Consider the following 15,403-nt stretch of genomic DNA (forward strand, 5'->3'; position numbering starts at 1 on the left):
TTGAAATTTTCTAGGACAAAGCAATAGCTGAGCCTGTGTGCCGCCTGTTGGAGACGACGCTGCGCAGCACCCATCTTCCCAGTCGCATGGGGGCGCTGCACGGGGTGCTCTACGTGTTGGAGTGCGACCTGCTGGACGACACGGCCAAGCAGCTTATCCCCACCGTGTCCGAGTACCTTCTATCCAACCTGAGAGCAATCGCTCAGTGAGTGTCCGACTCTCTAATCTGAACGGCATGCAGAAGCTGACCTCGATTCCCCTCCTAATGAGCTGCATTCATGACGAGAGCCCCTCAGGAAGCCGCTGTGTTTACTGTCACATTACACAAATGGCTCTCTTCCTCTACACACATACTCTTAAGAGGATCTTTGTATCAATTAGTTTTTAATCCAGATGAATAAGCTGATTGAAATAAGCATGCAGTGCAGCTTTTGGCCCCGAGGTGCATGGACAGGCTTTTCGTTAATTATTTTAGATCAGTGATTCCCGACCAGAGGGGTGCCAAATATTCAAGGAGAGTCGCGAAACCCTCTTGATTTTAAACGGTTTAAGTTTTTTTTTTTTTTATGTTTTACAACTTTGTAGTTTTGTGACATAAATGAATTAAATGCAGATAGTGAGCTACTGGTGAATAAAGATTAGAAACTGCAGGATGAACCACCATTTTAGATTTAAATTCCCTTGTTCTGCGTCTCCTCTTTCTGTTCTCCAGCTGTGTGAACCTTCACAACCAGCAGCATGTGTTAGTGATGTGTGCTGTGGCTTTCTACATGATGGAGAACTACCCTCTGGATGTGGGAGCCGAGTTTATGGCTGGGATTATTCAGGTAAAGTCGTGTAAACTAAAACCTGATGTTTTTCTACAACTGGATTGATTTTTTAGTCTTTGCGATTTCTTTCAGGAAAATTCCCCCCTCAGTATTTTTTGTGTGTTTCACTGTAGTTATGTGGCGTGATGGTGTCTGCCAGCGAGGACTCCACCCCCTCGGTCATCTACCACTGCGTGCTCCGCGGTCTGGAGCGCCTCCTGCTGTCTGAGCAGCTGTCACGTGTGGACGGAGAAGCACTGGTCAAACTCAGCGTGGACCGAGTCAACATGCCGTCGCCACACAGAGCCATGGCTGCCCTCGGCCTCATGCTCACCTGCATGTACACCGGTAAGAGAGCGCGGTGCTTACTGAATAGCGTCTGTAGCATTACGACTGGTGCTGGAACTACTGCTGCTGTGACTGACTTCCACAAACGCCTGCAAGCATGTGAACCTGGCTGATTAACTCAACTGCATGAGCGCTTGTACAGTCGCTTCAGAGTGCCACAAGAATGATGCTTTAACCTGGTTCCCTCAATGCAGAATTACTTTAATAGACAAAAACGTCTCCTCAATCTATGATGGTAGGTTGCTGGTCAGTAATTGGTCTTTTATACTCTGGGAAAAACTTCTACATGGAGCATTTCATGCCTTTGAAAAAAAAAAAATTGTTAAAAATTAGGGATGCACCGATACGTTTTTAAAGGACAAGTACTAACTTTTAGTTACTTGCTGATACCGACTACAGATATAATACTTATTAAATGCCCTTAAAGGCGTTGCAGTGAACCACCTCCGCACATCATCTGCGTTGATGCTACACACACACCTCGCTCGCTGTGAATGAGTGTATCAGTCACACTTCAATCATGTTGGCATGTAGCGTCGCTTTTGTGTGAGCCCCGAAACTCTTTAGCATGTAGCATGTAGCACGGCTTGGAGTAAAATCCTCCTGATCCACTGAGCAGTTACACGAATGAACAACAATCAGCTAACTCTGCTGGTCCAAATGTCTCTGCTGATAAAGTTGCTGGTGTTGTACAAACTATCCTTCATCTTCGTTTGATAATTTGGCAGAATATCATTTACAGTTTCTTACCTTTGTCATTCTCCTTAATACTGAAGACCAGTCTGTGGACATCGCTCATCCTCTCATGTGTACCCGCAGGCGATGTTGCTGACATATGACGTTGCGTAAAACTCGGCAGGTTGTATCGGGGAGCTTTCACGAGTGCGAATACTCTGTGTAGTATCGGGCCCGATGCTGGTGTCGGTATCGGTGCATCCCTATTAAAAATGCTTGAAATCAGTTACCGTGTGTATTTCATGTATCTCACCATAGACGATTTCTTAACTGTACGAGAAAACTAACATTTTAAAGTTGTTGGACTCGTTCTTTGTGGCACTCTTTCCCCATTTCGTTTCATCTTGGCTGAATCAATACTTGTTTCCAATCCCTGCTGGCTTTATAGAGTGTGAGCCTTTTTTCCTTCCTTCCCGCCCATCCCAAACCCCAAAATGCCATTAGAAATGCAAAACTCATTTCCATTGGATACTCGGGTTGCAATAGCAATCGAGAGTTGTGAATTAAAGATTTCTTGTTTTCGGCTGTATTGTTAATTATAGGAGACTGTTTTTAAAATGAAGCAGAAGTTATAAACTTGGGTAATCTGCAGAATAAGAAAGGAATGTATTACTGCCTCTACGATGAAATGACTGAAATTTGAACTCATGAGATGATGCATGACTGTGCATGCCACCAAAGTTACAGTTGAAAATACATAGAAATGGATTTAATATGGTATTATTATTATTATTGTTATTTAAGGGATTCACTCTCAAAAAGAATAACATTTGATCAGCTCTGTTGTGAAACCACCCATAATCACATATTTCATATTTTCCTGCCTGAAAGTTTTCTCTCAGATTGCTCTATAACCCACTATCACCCACTATACTTTCTGTTGTCATACCAACATATTCACACTTACCGACTAGTGATTAACTTCTGTTATGTTTCTTTACAGCGATAAAAGTCCAATATCTATGTATCCGATGAAAGTAAACACGCTTGCTTGCTTCCTGCATGGAGATCTTATTACATCCGTACCTCTGATGTACCCTACCTCTAACCCTTCCGTTAGCTCTCACTAACCCTCCTCTAGTCTTATTCTAACCGTGTAAATAGGACTTCTTTGTTGCCGAGAGCTCGCCGCCAAATTCTCTGAGCTCTGCCAATGCAAATCCACTCCCTAACTTTCCCCCTCTCGTCTGTGTTGAATGGGCAAACTGAAGCACATTCAGATCAGACACAAGTTCAGTCTAGAACCCAGGAAACACGGCACTTCAAGTCTCTGATACTTTCAACACCAGTCACTCCGTTAATTTGTAGGCACTTCCTTCAGTCCAACGACATTCCTGAGATTTTCCTCTTAATTTTCTCTAAATTTGACCTGAATCTTGTGATATGCGTGTCCCGACTCCCGCTCTAACCTTTCCCCCACTGGTTCGCCCGGTGCCACCCCCCCTCTGGTCTTCCCAGCGGTGCTTGCGTCGGGTTCAGACGTTACAGGGGTTAGAGGTCAGGTTGACTCTGACGCTGCGGTAGCGGAGGCGGTGGGCGTCACGGCGGGTCATGTTGGTTTCTCCTCAGGCAAGGAGAAAGCCAGCCCTGCCAGCCGCCCTGCCCACCCCGACCCTCAGGCCCCCGACAGCGAGTCCATCATTGTGGCCATGGAGAGGGTCTCTGTTCTCTTCGACAGGTACTCGCATCCACACAAACATTGTACATCGTGTTCCTGAGGTAAAAGATCAAAACCGTGTTTTCACTGTGTAATATTTGAACCCGTGTTTAGAAATGATCAGATTGTGGCAGTTTTCCTGTCCTCACTGGCTTTTCTTTATGGGGGGTGGGCTTCCTGTTTTGTTCCCAGGATCAGGAAGGGTTTACCCAGCGAGGCGCGCGTCGTCTCCAGGATCCTGCCCCAGTTTCTGGATGACTTCTTCCCGCCGCAGGATGTCATGAACAAGGTTATCGGCGAGTTCCTGTCCAATCAGCAGCCTTACCCGCAGTTCATGGCCACAGTGGTCTACAAGGTGAGCTTCAGGACCCGTAGTGACCGTTCTGTCCAAGGTAAGGCTGTGGGAAGCTGAAGCCTGTGATCCCACCTGATAATCCATCAAAGGAAAGGTACAAACAGAAAAAAGAAAAGTTTATTATTTTAAAAAAGGGAAGGTTGAGAGCATATTTAATTTCTTTCCTCACCCAGATGCTACAGTCTTTAAACGTGTTTGAGGAGCTTTACTGAGATTTCCGAATAAATCAAACCAAAGTTTTGACAGAATTTTTTTGTATGAACAGTGTAAATCTGGTGCAAAAAACTGTAGGTTTCATTAGTTCAAGATGAAGCGCTCAAATTTAGACCCCGTCGACGCGTTTCAAGTGAAAGCAAATAATTTATGTTTCACGTTCTGAAAACGACGTCCGTTTTCATTTTGGGCCACTAGTGGGTGCTGTCTCCTTTTTTTTTCTGGTAATAAAAACACATGCAGCAGAGAACAACACGCTATAAACATCAACAATGGGAGTATACAGACATTCGTATGGACAGACGACCAAGTTGTCTTGGTATTACGGTGACTGTCGACTATAAAACTACCAAGTAAGGACTGAGAGTCATGACACTGAAGGAAACTTTGTTGTTATCGTCCGTTTACTGAGCATGTGCAGAAGAACTGCTTACCATGGCCGTGCTTCGCATGTGCAGTAGCAACGTTTCCGCTGTCGACACAGGACGGAGCCCAAGGGTTTCCAGAAAGTTGCGTTTTCGCCTGTTTCCAGAGAGACACTTTGGGAACCGTCCTCAAAAAGTTCTGTGGCTCCAAAACACTCTTGAACTTGAACAGTTAATATTTCAGACCAAGCTTCAGTGGAAAACTGCAATAAAAAAAAAAAAGAAGGGCTTTCTTGATCCTTATCTCTTCCCTCTCTTCTGTGTCCCCCCTCTCACAGGTTTTCCAGACACTTCATGCCACAGGCCAGTCTTCTATGGTGCGAGATTGGGTGTTGCTGTCTTTGTCCAACTTCACTCAGAGGACTCCGGTGGCCATGGCCATGTGGAGCCTGTCCTGCTTCTTCGTCTCTGCGTCCACGTCCCAGTGGATCTCGGCCCTGTATCCTTTCAGAACGCTTCAGCTGGACGATGATCGGATGTCTGGGGGAAAAAAAAGACAGATTTGTATTGAGATACCTCGATAGTAGAGCTATTTATTATGTGACCTTTTGGGGAAATTAGTTACCCCCCCTCGATGTAAACACAGCTGCTGTGCTATCAGGTATTATAAACTTCATAAAGTTTGTGTTTGTATCACAGCTATAATTTAAAGGTTAAACATGTTTTGCGACTCCAGTTAAATTTTACTCGGTGGTAAAATGTCTCTCTTGGTCATGAAGGCTGCAGACCCCTGGACTATACAAACCGTCCTTAACTCCGCCGCCTCCCTTCAGCCTGCCACACGTCATCAGCCGGATGGGCTCCAGCGAGGTGGTGGATGTCAACCTGTTCTGCCTGGTGGCCATGGATTTCTACCGGCACCAGATCGACGAGGAGCTGGACCGCCGGGCCTTCCAGTCAGTCTTTGAGACGGTGGCGTCGCCGGGGAGCCCGTACCACCAGCTGCTGGGCTGCCTGCAGTCCATCCACCAGGACACGTCGCTCTGAGGCTGGATTAGGAGTGAGAGATTAGACCTTCACCTCCCGATGGTGGATGGAAAGAACGGGAAAAAACAAAAACAAACCCTAGTGTAGCCTCTTCCCTTCCCCCTCGATAAGTCGAACTACTAAACCAGTCATGATTATGTAGAGAGGGCAAGGCCTGGAGAAAGTTAAATGTAAAAGAAGCTGCCAGCTTCTGCATCGTAGTGAAGGACACTGGCTGCAACCCGACACACAGACCTTCACCTCCTCCCACCCAGCACCTTTTTATCAAAACTCGGCAAGAAAAACAACAAACAAACAAGAAAAAAAAAAAAGTTAATGAAAACACAAAATTGGATTTATTTTCCTGTGCGGACTTGCTTGAGTATTGTGATGTCGGTAAAGTTAAAAATCGAAAGTGCAAAGTATTTACTATATTTAAAAGTTTCGAGTCGTCTATTTTTCAGTGAGTTCTGTTGCTCTGGTTCGGATGCTGACACAGGGCCGACATACACGCCTGCTAAATGTTGTCGATAGTGTATCTCAAGAAGTTTTTATATTTACGTTACTCGTGCTCATTCTGACCCGTGATAGTGGAAAACCGTGAATAATTTATGTGTGAGAATGATCACTCATAGTGAGGTTTTGTTTTTCCCCTCCTTTTTTTTGATGAGAAACAGGGGATTGGTGTTGCACTTGTTAGTTTGATGAAACTATTATAGATGTTATATTGATAAGAACAAGAATTAAATTGATGCTGGGCAGTATTTAAAGAAAAAAAAAAAAAAGAAACTCAAAAATCTCACCTCTCCAAAATCACAGTTTTAAACCCCTCGAGGATCCATTTATCTACACATTAATAACCCGTTCAAACAGGAAAAATACCAAAATTGCAGCGATGCGATGTTTCTTTAAGCGGTAGCAGGAGGGGAAGCGGCTTCCCTCTCGTATGATTTTATATTGCTTCGATCAGTCTCGTCTGCTCTAGAAGGATTCCACCGGCGAGTTTCTTGTACTTTTTCAATTCTCAGGATGTAAGATGTGACCATAATACCGTAGTTGTAATTTACAGTCCTTCGTACCTTGTAAAAAGTAATTGTATAGTAACATGAAAGCCATGGCGCATGAAATCTAAAGATGAGAGGGCTCGGACAATAAGATAATGGGATGCCATTTTCCTTTTTCTTTTTGAACCCCACACACACACACACACACACACACACACACACACACACACACACACACACACACACACACACACACACACACACACACTAAAGGAAAGTGACACATCAGAGACTCAGCAGACGGCAGAAAGCTCCAGGAGTTTTTCTGAAAGACTTTGTGGCCCGGTGGAGCGCCGGGTTCCTCGTTACTCTGTACATACACTTGCCTTAGAGAAAAGACTGAATATGTATGTCCTGTACACTGAAAGCTTGAAAGCATGCGTAACATTACTGCGATTTTCTTGCATCGTCTTGAATACTGCGTCTCCATGGGTACGATTGCCAGGACTGTTGTGTGAGAAGAGATGCAACACAATCCAAAGGGAGCCTCGTGACCTTAGCGACCAACAGCAGCATTGACAAATCAACAGAGGAGGACGTGTAGCGTAGCGGCGCCGCGTCACGGCCGGACTTTTCTCTTTCTTTTTTCTATCCGTTTTTGTTGAGCTTTAATTAGTTTCAGTTGAAGAATCGGTCAATATTTCATCGTTGTCTTTGTGCAGAATACTGAACACATGCAGCACTTAAAAAAACTTGAAGTTCTTATGTCGATGTTAGGCGCTTTCTCCATATGCAAAGAGTCCTGCAGAAATAAAACACCATAGCGGGTTGTATGCTAACTACGTTTACCACTTTCCAGCTTTGAAGGCAACGACTGGTTTTCCTTTGATCATGTTGAAATAATGAATTCACACCACAGAAACCACTGGAGTCCTCTTCCACTGCGAGGCCTCACCGGAGCAGAGGAAAGAAACGAGGATCGTTTTTAAAGTCATTAATTTGTGGAGAAATGAACTGACAGAAACCCTTCATTTTCCTCCATGCACTACTTAAGAATTAAATAGTTCTTTAAAGAGTAGAGAACAGCCCATCTTTCAGTGTCTCCCCCTGGCACTAGAGAGGCAGAGAACCCCCTGCAGGGGGGGGTAATACGATTAGCCAGAAATCTTTTGTGGTTTTGGGAGAAGGGGCGTTTGTACAAAGGTCATGTTCAATCGATTTGACACGCTCCCGTCATGAAGAAAGAACTCGGAAGAGTAACTTTTGTCTGCTGAGTACTTTACATGGCCCGCGATGTCCACTTTGTGCTAAGCATGATTAAGCTTTACTTCAAAAGTTGTCCTTTCCAGAAAACACCGAGAGAATGAAGCGATTCCCTTCCCGTCATCTTCAGGCTGGAGCCTCCGTCACATTTTTCTTTTTTCTTTTTCTTTTTTTTTTACAATTGCCTGTGAAGACAAGACTGAAAGAGATTGTGTATTTCAGTTAATGACATTATTTTCGAAGAGATTAATCACTGCATATGGTCTGTTGTAGAAACAAATAAATTATTTAAAGATGTTAAACGGCTTTGAGATTTGATTTTGCCCGTGCGCCAGCTGCAAACGTTTTATGGGTTAGTAGATAAAGTTTGGAGTCGGGTCTGCCCGGCACTCGCAGGATCTATTAACCGTCTCTTAACACAATCAACCTGCGAGGATACGAGCACACCAAACGTGCCGCATTATCGCGGCCTCTGCCAGAAGCAAACAAGCTGTTGCCAGCCAACTGCAAGCAAACAAGAGTGGAGCCTGTTTCCAGACAACAACTCGACTTCCACAGGCCAGTTATCACATTGTCGACAATTTCCTTCTCTCAACTTTTATTGAACTAAAGTCGAGATGGAAACCTGCTCTTGCTTGATCGAGCCCAATGAGAGCGGTGCTGTGATTAAAAGGTATTAATGGGATTACTAGGCAGCTGCCATATGGTTCATTGAAATCAGGATGGCACAGGCATTAATGCTTCTTATGGACGAACTTTAGAGCTTAATGAACACATAGTAGTGATGCTGCATGCTTTATTTCAGCAAAATCTTCATCGATGTTCTGCTTTAGAAACATTTCTGAATATAAGACACAAAGACGTGCAGGTTTTCTGGCAGAAGTGCACTTAATATCATCAGTGTGGCAAGAAACACGTATTTAACGAGAATGTTTTGTTTTTTCTTTTAGGTATTCTAGCACAAGTTTATGAAGTTTCCCCCTGTGAAGCCTCTTAACACACATTTGTGACTTTAAGACACCAAAATGTACAAGTTTCTTGCATATGTGCACATTAAATCCCTCCACACATGCTGATAAGAGTATTCACTATTTAACTAAAATGATATTTTGGCTTGATTGCAGGAGTTTAGAAGCATTTCTCCTCCTGGAAATCCTCCTAAAGAAATGTATATTTCTGACTTTAAGACACAAAACATGGTCCTATAATCACACCTACAAAAAATCTGGCCATTTTAGAGTATGATTGCACGAGTTTGGAAGTTTCCCCCGCTGTAAAAGTCCTTTAAACACACATTTATCTCTAAGACACTAGAAGGTGCAGATTTCTTGCAGGTGTGCACTCTCAAGTTTCCTCACATGCACGGATTTATGTGTGACTGCTTTTGTTGGGACGTGTCCCCACTGTAAACCCTCTTCTACACACCTTAAATGGATGTTAATGTGCTTAAGAGAGACCCATCTCAGACTTGAAGACACTAAAATGTGCAGGTTTCTTGCAGATGTGCACCACTGGCCTCCTGCACACACTGATGAGAATATGAAGTATTCAAGGAGCATGTTTTTTTTGTGTATGACTGCATACACAAAACAGTTTCCCCTCTGTAAACATTCATGTAAACACATATTTCTGACTTGAAGGCACTAAAATGTGCAGGTTTCTTGCACTCTTGAGTTCCTCCACACCCAATGATGAGAGTATGAAGTAAGGGGCATGCTTTTGGGGGAATTATTGCAGGAGTTTGGAAGTGCCCCCCCCTTGTAAACCCTCCTCTAAACACACCTCCCTCCGCCTCCTCCTCCTCCTTCTTTAAGGCCACTTCGCCAGATGGTGCAGTCTTTCTTTTGTTTACCCATCTAACCTTAGTTACACAGCTATGGAGGGAGCACCACCGCTGGACGCATTCATGTAAGTCGTTTTTTTTTAAAAAAAAAGATTCAAACTTCTTTTTCAGCGGAACATGTGAGAAAATAAACCTGCTCCCACTCCAGATTTAACTTTTTTAAACTCAGACCTCCTCCAGCCAGCTGTTGTCGTCTCTTACGTGCGGCGCGCCGCTTTATTACACACATCCTGTTTACTCTGCTTCAAATAAAACGCATGTTAATCGTTGAAAGGATTTTTTTTGTGTTTTGTGGAATAACTCCTTTTTTTTTAATTTCGGGTTTCTCAATCAAACTTTAGCTAATTTGTCTGGATAACTGTTCACGGTGTGATCGACAGCCGGGAGGGCCAATGACAGCGAGTATAAAGTCTGTGTACGGGGCCGTTGCCATGGTTACCCGCCGACATTCCACAGACCTGGAAGCGGAGGGGGCGGGACTACGGGTTAAGCACGGGTGGATGCACTTCTGAGCGACAAGTAACGGCAAGACACAGAAAAACACTTTTTTTAAAATCATCTTCAACGAGCTGACAGGAAAACATGCATGTCTCACTGTGAAAGTAACAGACAAAGTGTTGTTTTCTCTCTCCTGACACGCTGTCCGAGGGTCGCTAACTCTGTTAGCATGCACGGCTAACGCGTCAGCGAACGTCAAAAATGTCGCACAGATCCGATTAATTTCTACAATAATCAAAAAGGTCACGCAGGGTAGAGTCACATATGAGTGGGAAGTTGGTCCTCTGTGCGGGTGAGGCAGGCTGGATTTGTTCACCTGTCAGAGCTGCCCTGCCTACCTGCTCAGGTGTGTCACCTTCAGTCTCCTCCCCTCAACACACAGTGTGGAGATCAGTGGTTCCTAACCTTTTCCCTCAGTGACCAAAATGTTTTCCAGTGTAAACTTGGGTGACACTCCACCACACCCCGAAACGACTGCAAAGAAATTGAAGGAACCTCATAACACACAATAGAATTCCTTTGTTATATTCTGTGAAGAAGACTTCCTTTTTCTCTGAGGGTACACCCCGAGACAGTGTGTAAACTCAAAGAGCTTGAAGTTTCAAACTTTCATTTGCCAGTTCTTCGCCATAAAAGAGGAATTCAGCTCTAATTTTCAATGAAAGACCGATTCGTCTTCATCTTTAGCCTGACGGGCCATCATTTTTTTCTCCTAAACTTTGTAAATTTATGACATACGTTAATTAGATGCAGACTCAGCTTCTTCTTCTTTTTTTTTTTTTAAGACATATGAAACGTTATACCCCTTAAATCAGCGGTGTTAGACATGTTTTATTTCAGGGGCGACATACAGCCCAATTTCATCTTGAGTGGTCCAGGCGAGTAAAATAGTGTCATAATGACTTTTTAATTTAAACTTTAAAGTTTTTCATTGTTGTGACGCAGAATATATATATATATATATATATATATATATGTATATATGTGTGTGATGAAAAATGTCTTTATTTTCCCAAAACCAAATAGTCACGACGGAAAATGACTACAGTCTCTACATAAAGCCAATTTTACTTTCTGGTGCAAAATACAGTGAAATGTCCTAAAAACATCTCCTATCGCTGTTGCATTATGGGTGTTTTTATTAACTCACCCTGACATCATGGCTTTGAGTCAATGGGGTAGCTATCTTTCATAGCACCATCAACGATATGTCAGCTCCAGTGTTAGTGTTGTATTGTGGCTGCTACTGCTAATATATTTGTTTTAAAAAAAATCTTTATTTTTTTGAAATATTTACAATTTGCTCTGTGGTTTGGCAGCCAAATTGGAGCCTCTTGAGGGCCTGTCTTGGCCCATGGGCCTTATGTTTGACACCCCTGCCTAAAAACCAAGAGGACATCACAGTTCCTCCTGGTTGGGAGTCACTGTATAGATGGCACACATAGAATAGAATAGAATAGAATAGAAATTCGTTATTAATCCCAGAGAGGAATTTTTTCAAATCATATTATAATCAACTTTAATCTATATGTAATAAATGTGATGAAAACTGAAGTCCAGCATGCTGAATTAGGGAAAACTCTCCTGATTTGCTTGTTTTTCTGTGTTTCAGGTGACCTGGCTGGAGGAGAGGGTCACACCAGGATGGGATGGCTCGCGAGGCCGTGACAAAACTGCGGCCAGCTTCTCATCCCTCTGCTGCATTTGGAGCCGATGTTCATTTTTTCATAGCGGCCTGACAGCAGAGCTCTTAAGCAGGCTGACAGACCCTGGACGTGGCAAGTTTCCTTGCCCGAGGACTTATAATGGGAGCAAAGTGAAATATAATTCAGTTTTCGTTCATGTGGCCGTCCGAGGCAGATAATCAGTTTAACAGCATTCACTTTTAAGTGGAAGAAACAGACAAACGATACCCGCCTGGCCAGCCACTACAACCTGTTCAACAGCATAGACGTCAATCAGTAAACAGCAGAGATCATGAACCTGCCGTTCAGGAGGCAGAGATACCAGCAGGAAGGTCCAGAGAGAGACAGAGGCCAGAGAGGGAAAGCACGTACTGCAGGAGAGAAAGGACGCAGCGTTCATGACATGCGAAGGTGTCACATGAATGAACTTCGAGCAGAGAAGACATGCTTGGTGCTTTAAGGAAGATCCCACAACATAACTGAGAAATGGCACAGATTCATCTGCATCAGCCTCGACTAGAATTAAACCTTCATTGAAAGGAAGTTCCAGGAGAGACGGTGTCTTTCCACTGAGTTTCTTCTGCTTGATATCTGAAAGCTCTGCCTCCGAGAAATAAAACTTCTTGAGTTGATGGACAAGAGAAAGTTTCCCGGAACGATGTCTCGGCAAATGGATGCGTCATCTAAAAGGCGACCCTGTGGTGGTGGAGGTGGTGGAGGTGGGATGAGCTTTCCTCCTCCTCCACCGTCCTCCTCCTCCATCCAGCAGGGCCGGATTCGGGCCGTGGAGGTGGCCAGAGGGCGAACGGGTTACGGGTTCACGCTGTCGGGCCAGAGCCCCTGTGTCCTCAGCTGTATCCTGAAGGGGAGCCCCGCGGACTACGTGGGGCTGCGCTCTGGAGACTACATCCTCTCCGTCAACGACATCAACGTTTCTAAGGCTTCTCATGAAGATGTGGTCAAACTGATCGGACGCTGCACCGGGGTCTTGAAGCTCGTCATCGCCGAGGGGGAGCGACAGAGACGGCACCACCACCAGCGCTCGGCCGGCAGCCGCCACCACAGCAGCAACACGATGGCGGCGTCTTACCTGGACTCCTGCTCCAGTGATGACGAGCTGGACGCTTTCTATGACAACAGCGTCAACAACAATAACAACAGCAGGTCGGCCTGCGGGGGCCGCGGAGGCTGGTACAAACCCAAGCTGGACTCCAAGCAGCTGGGCATCAACAGGGCGGAGAAGGTGGTGGCGGAGCTGCAGTCTGGGGGAATCTTCAACATGATCTTCGAGAACTCCAGCCACTCCTCCAGCAGCTCGGACAAGGACAGGCCCGGGGCGAGCTGCTCCTCGAAGCCACGCCCACTCTCTGACCCGGACTTCCCTCCATACCGCTCCGCCTCTCGGTCCCAAAGCAATCCCAATCTTCTCTCCGAAGAGGAGATGGCCCAAGTTCTCAACGACGATTCAGTCTTCCTGGAGTCGGACTTCCACCATCTCCACCTTCACCATCACGAGGAACAACATGTGGATGTAGGAGACGGAGGTGACCTGGGCCTGGAGCCCAGCGAGGGAATTCTCAACGTGGGGATGATAGTGGGATACCTTGGCTCCATTGAACTGGCCTCCACAGGGACCAACTTGGAGAGCGACAGCATCCAAGCCATCAGAGGGAGCATGAGGCGCCTCAGAGCCGAGCAGAAAATCCATTCACTGGTCCTCATGAAGGTGCAGCTGGCAGCTTTTGTTCTTTCTTCCCTTCTTATTTTTCCTGAATCCTAAATGTAATCACCAGCAGGCACCTAAACCTTATTATTCCCCCGATAAGCAAAGACCTGTTACCTTTACTAATCAGAGAAAAGCAGTTATATTGAAAAATACAGGAAACTCATACTGGTCTTTTGGGGAATTTCAACTGTTAAACTTTTATTTATATGTAATAAAATTCACATGTAAAGTTTAAATGTGATCAATATGACACAATAATTATTGATCATTGGATGTCGCTGAAATCACCACATGATCCTGGACTAGGTTTCTATTAGAAAGGAGATGGATTCTGTCCATTTCAAACGAGGAAAAAGCAGGAAGTGACTTCATATGGTTGCTTGTCCTCACACTTTCAGCTCGCTGTGATTGCTTCATTATTCTCCCGGTATCAAGTTTTAACATGCATTAATTATAATCCCACCAGGTCATGCATGACTGCGTGCAGCTGTGCAGCGACCGAGGTCAGGTCTTGGCCACCTACCCTGCAGAGAAACTCGCGTTCAGTGCGTGTTGTCCCGATGACCGGCGCTTCTTCGGCCTGGTCACGATGCAAGCCACCGACGACCCCGACCACTTCATCAACGGACGAGACGACGAGGCGGGCTTGAGGACTTCCTGTCACGTCTTCATCGTGGACCCAGAACTTTGTCTCCATCAGGTTAAAAACATTAAAAAAAAAAACACTTAAGTGCAAGGAAAGCATTAGAAACCACGTTTTGAAATAGAATCAACTCAAGAAGATAATTCTCATTTTCTCATCAAGTACAGTTTGACAATGTTCTGTAGAATCAACACAGCAAATAATACAATTAAAAAAAAAACTGTAGTTTTATTGGAGTCGCCTCTAAACCAGGGGTGCTGAACATAAGGCCTGTGGGCCAAACCCGACCCGCAATATGCTCCAATCCAGCCCAACAAACCACCAAGCAAATTGTAAACATTTCAAAGAAAACATATTCTTAAAATACATTTCTTAAGAGTACATGACACTGAGACCCGAGCTGAGATTTCGGTGATACTGGCATGAAAGGCAAGTTCCATTCAAAGCCATGCTGTCAGGGTGAGCTTGTAAAGACATGCACAAGTCAACAGCTAGAGGAGGGTTTCACTCTATTTTGGACTAGAAAGTTTCATTAAAATTAACTTTCTAATGAGATTGTAGTAATTTTTGCTCGTAATTGTTTGGTTTGTTTGAAAATATTAACGTTTTCATTGTGTGTATCTCTGCACCACAACACAGCCCCTGAATTAAAACGTGTTTGACACCACTGATCTAAACTAATTAAAAAGACAAGGAGCAGAGATGTATATATAGATGTGGTTTACAGGGAGGGCCGTGCAGAGCCTGATCTCATTCATCTCATAGGAAAGATTTTGGTTTCCACTAAACACGCTCCAAAAAAAGCGAGTTAATAGAGTATTCTTTGTTTCTCCAGGTCCATCTCGGTGTTGCCATGAGGTTTGGCTTCGAATGCACTCCTGATCCTGACACAGGAGGCTGCCTGGAGTTCCCCCCCAGTTCTCAGCCTCTCCTCCATTTCGTCTCCGTCCTCTACCGGGACATGGGAGACAACATCGAGGGCGTCCGGGCTCGGGCTTTCCACGATCCGGACAACGACGCTCAGCAGAACCACAGCACCAGCAGCAACAGCGACAGTGGAATCGGCAACTTTCTACCGGAGGAGAAGAGCAACAGGGTGCTTTTAGTTGACCTCGGAGGGCCTCCCAATCACAATCACACCTCCGGGCCGCGCCACTGGGACAGCCCTCCTTCATCTCAGCAGGCCTGGAGCCCCACCCTCGGGGCGGCAGCGGCCGCGGCCTCGCTCCCCCC

At 45.0% G+C, this 15,403-nt stretch overlaps 2 protein-coding genes across 2 annotated transcripts in view; both read left to right on the forward strand.

Moving 5' to 3' along the window:
* htt (huntingtin) overlaps positions 1 to 6,324 on the forward strand; it is a 33,764-nt gene extending 27,440 nt beyond the window's left edge. Inside the window, exons 60-66 of the mRNA XM_080463357.1 lie at positions 15 to 205; positions 713 to 827; positions 944 to 1,157; positions 3,351 to 3,570; positions 3,742 to 3,904; positions 4,821 to 4,981; positions 5,316 to 6,324. Of these exons, the coding sequence (XP_080319483.1) occupies positions 15 to 205; positions 713 to 827; positions 944 to 1,157; positions 3,351 to 3,570; positions 3,742 to 3,904; positions 4,821 to 4,981; positions 5,316 to 5,529 (1,278 nt within the window). The 3' untranslated portion in view covers positions 5,530 to 6,324. The remainder of the gene's footprint in view (positions 1 to 14; positions 206 to 712; positions 828 to 943; positions 1,158 to 3,350; positions 3,571 to 3,741; positions 3,905 to 4,820; positions 4,982 to 5,315) is intronic.
* Positions 6,325 to 9,631: 3,307 nt separating this feature from the next.
* Positions 9,632 to 15,403, forward strand: part of rgs12b (regulator of G protein signaling 12b) — a 59,939-nt gene continuing 54,167 nt past the window's right edge. Inside the window, 4 exon segments of the mRNA XM_080463356.1 lie at positions 9,632 to 9,683; positions 11,729 to 13,527; positions 13,994 to 14,227; positions 15,006 to 15,403. Coding sequence (XP_080319482.1) covers positions 12,433 to 13,527; positions 13,994 to 14,227; positions 15,006 to 15,403 — 1,727 coding nt within the window. The 5' untranslated portion in view covers positions 9,632 to 9,683; positions 11,729 to 12,432.

Source organism: Lipophrys pholis (assembly GCF_963383615.2).
Source record: "Lipophrys pholis genome assembly, chromosome: 5".
NCBI lineage: Eukaryota > Metazoa > Chordata > Actinopteri > Blenniiformes > Blenniidae > Lipophrys > Lipophrys pholis.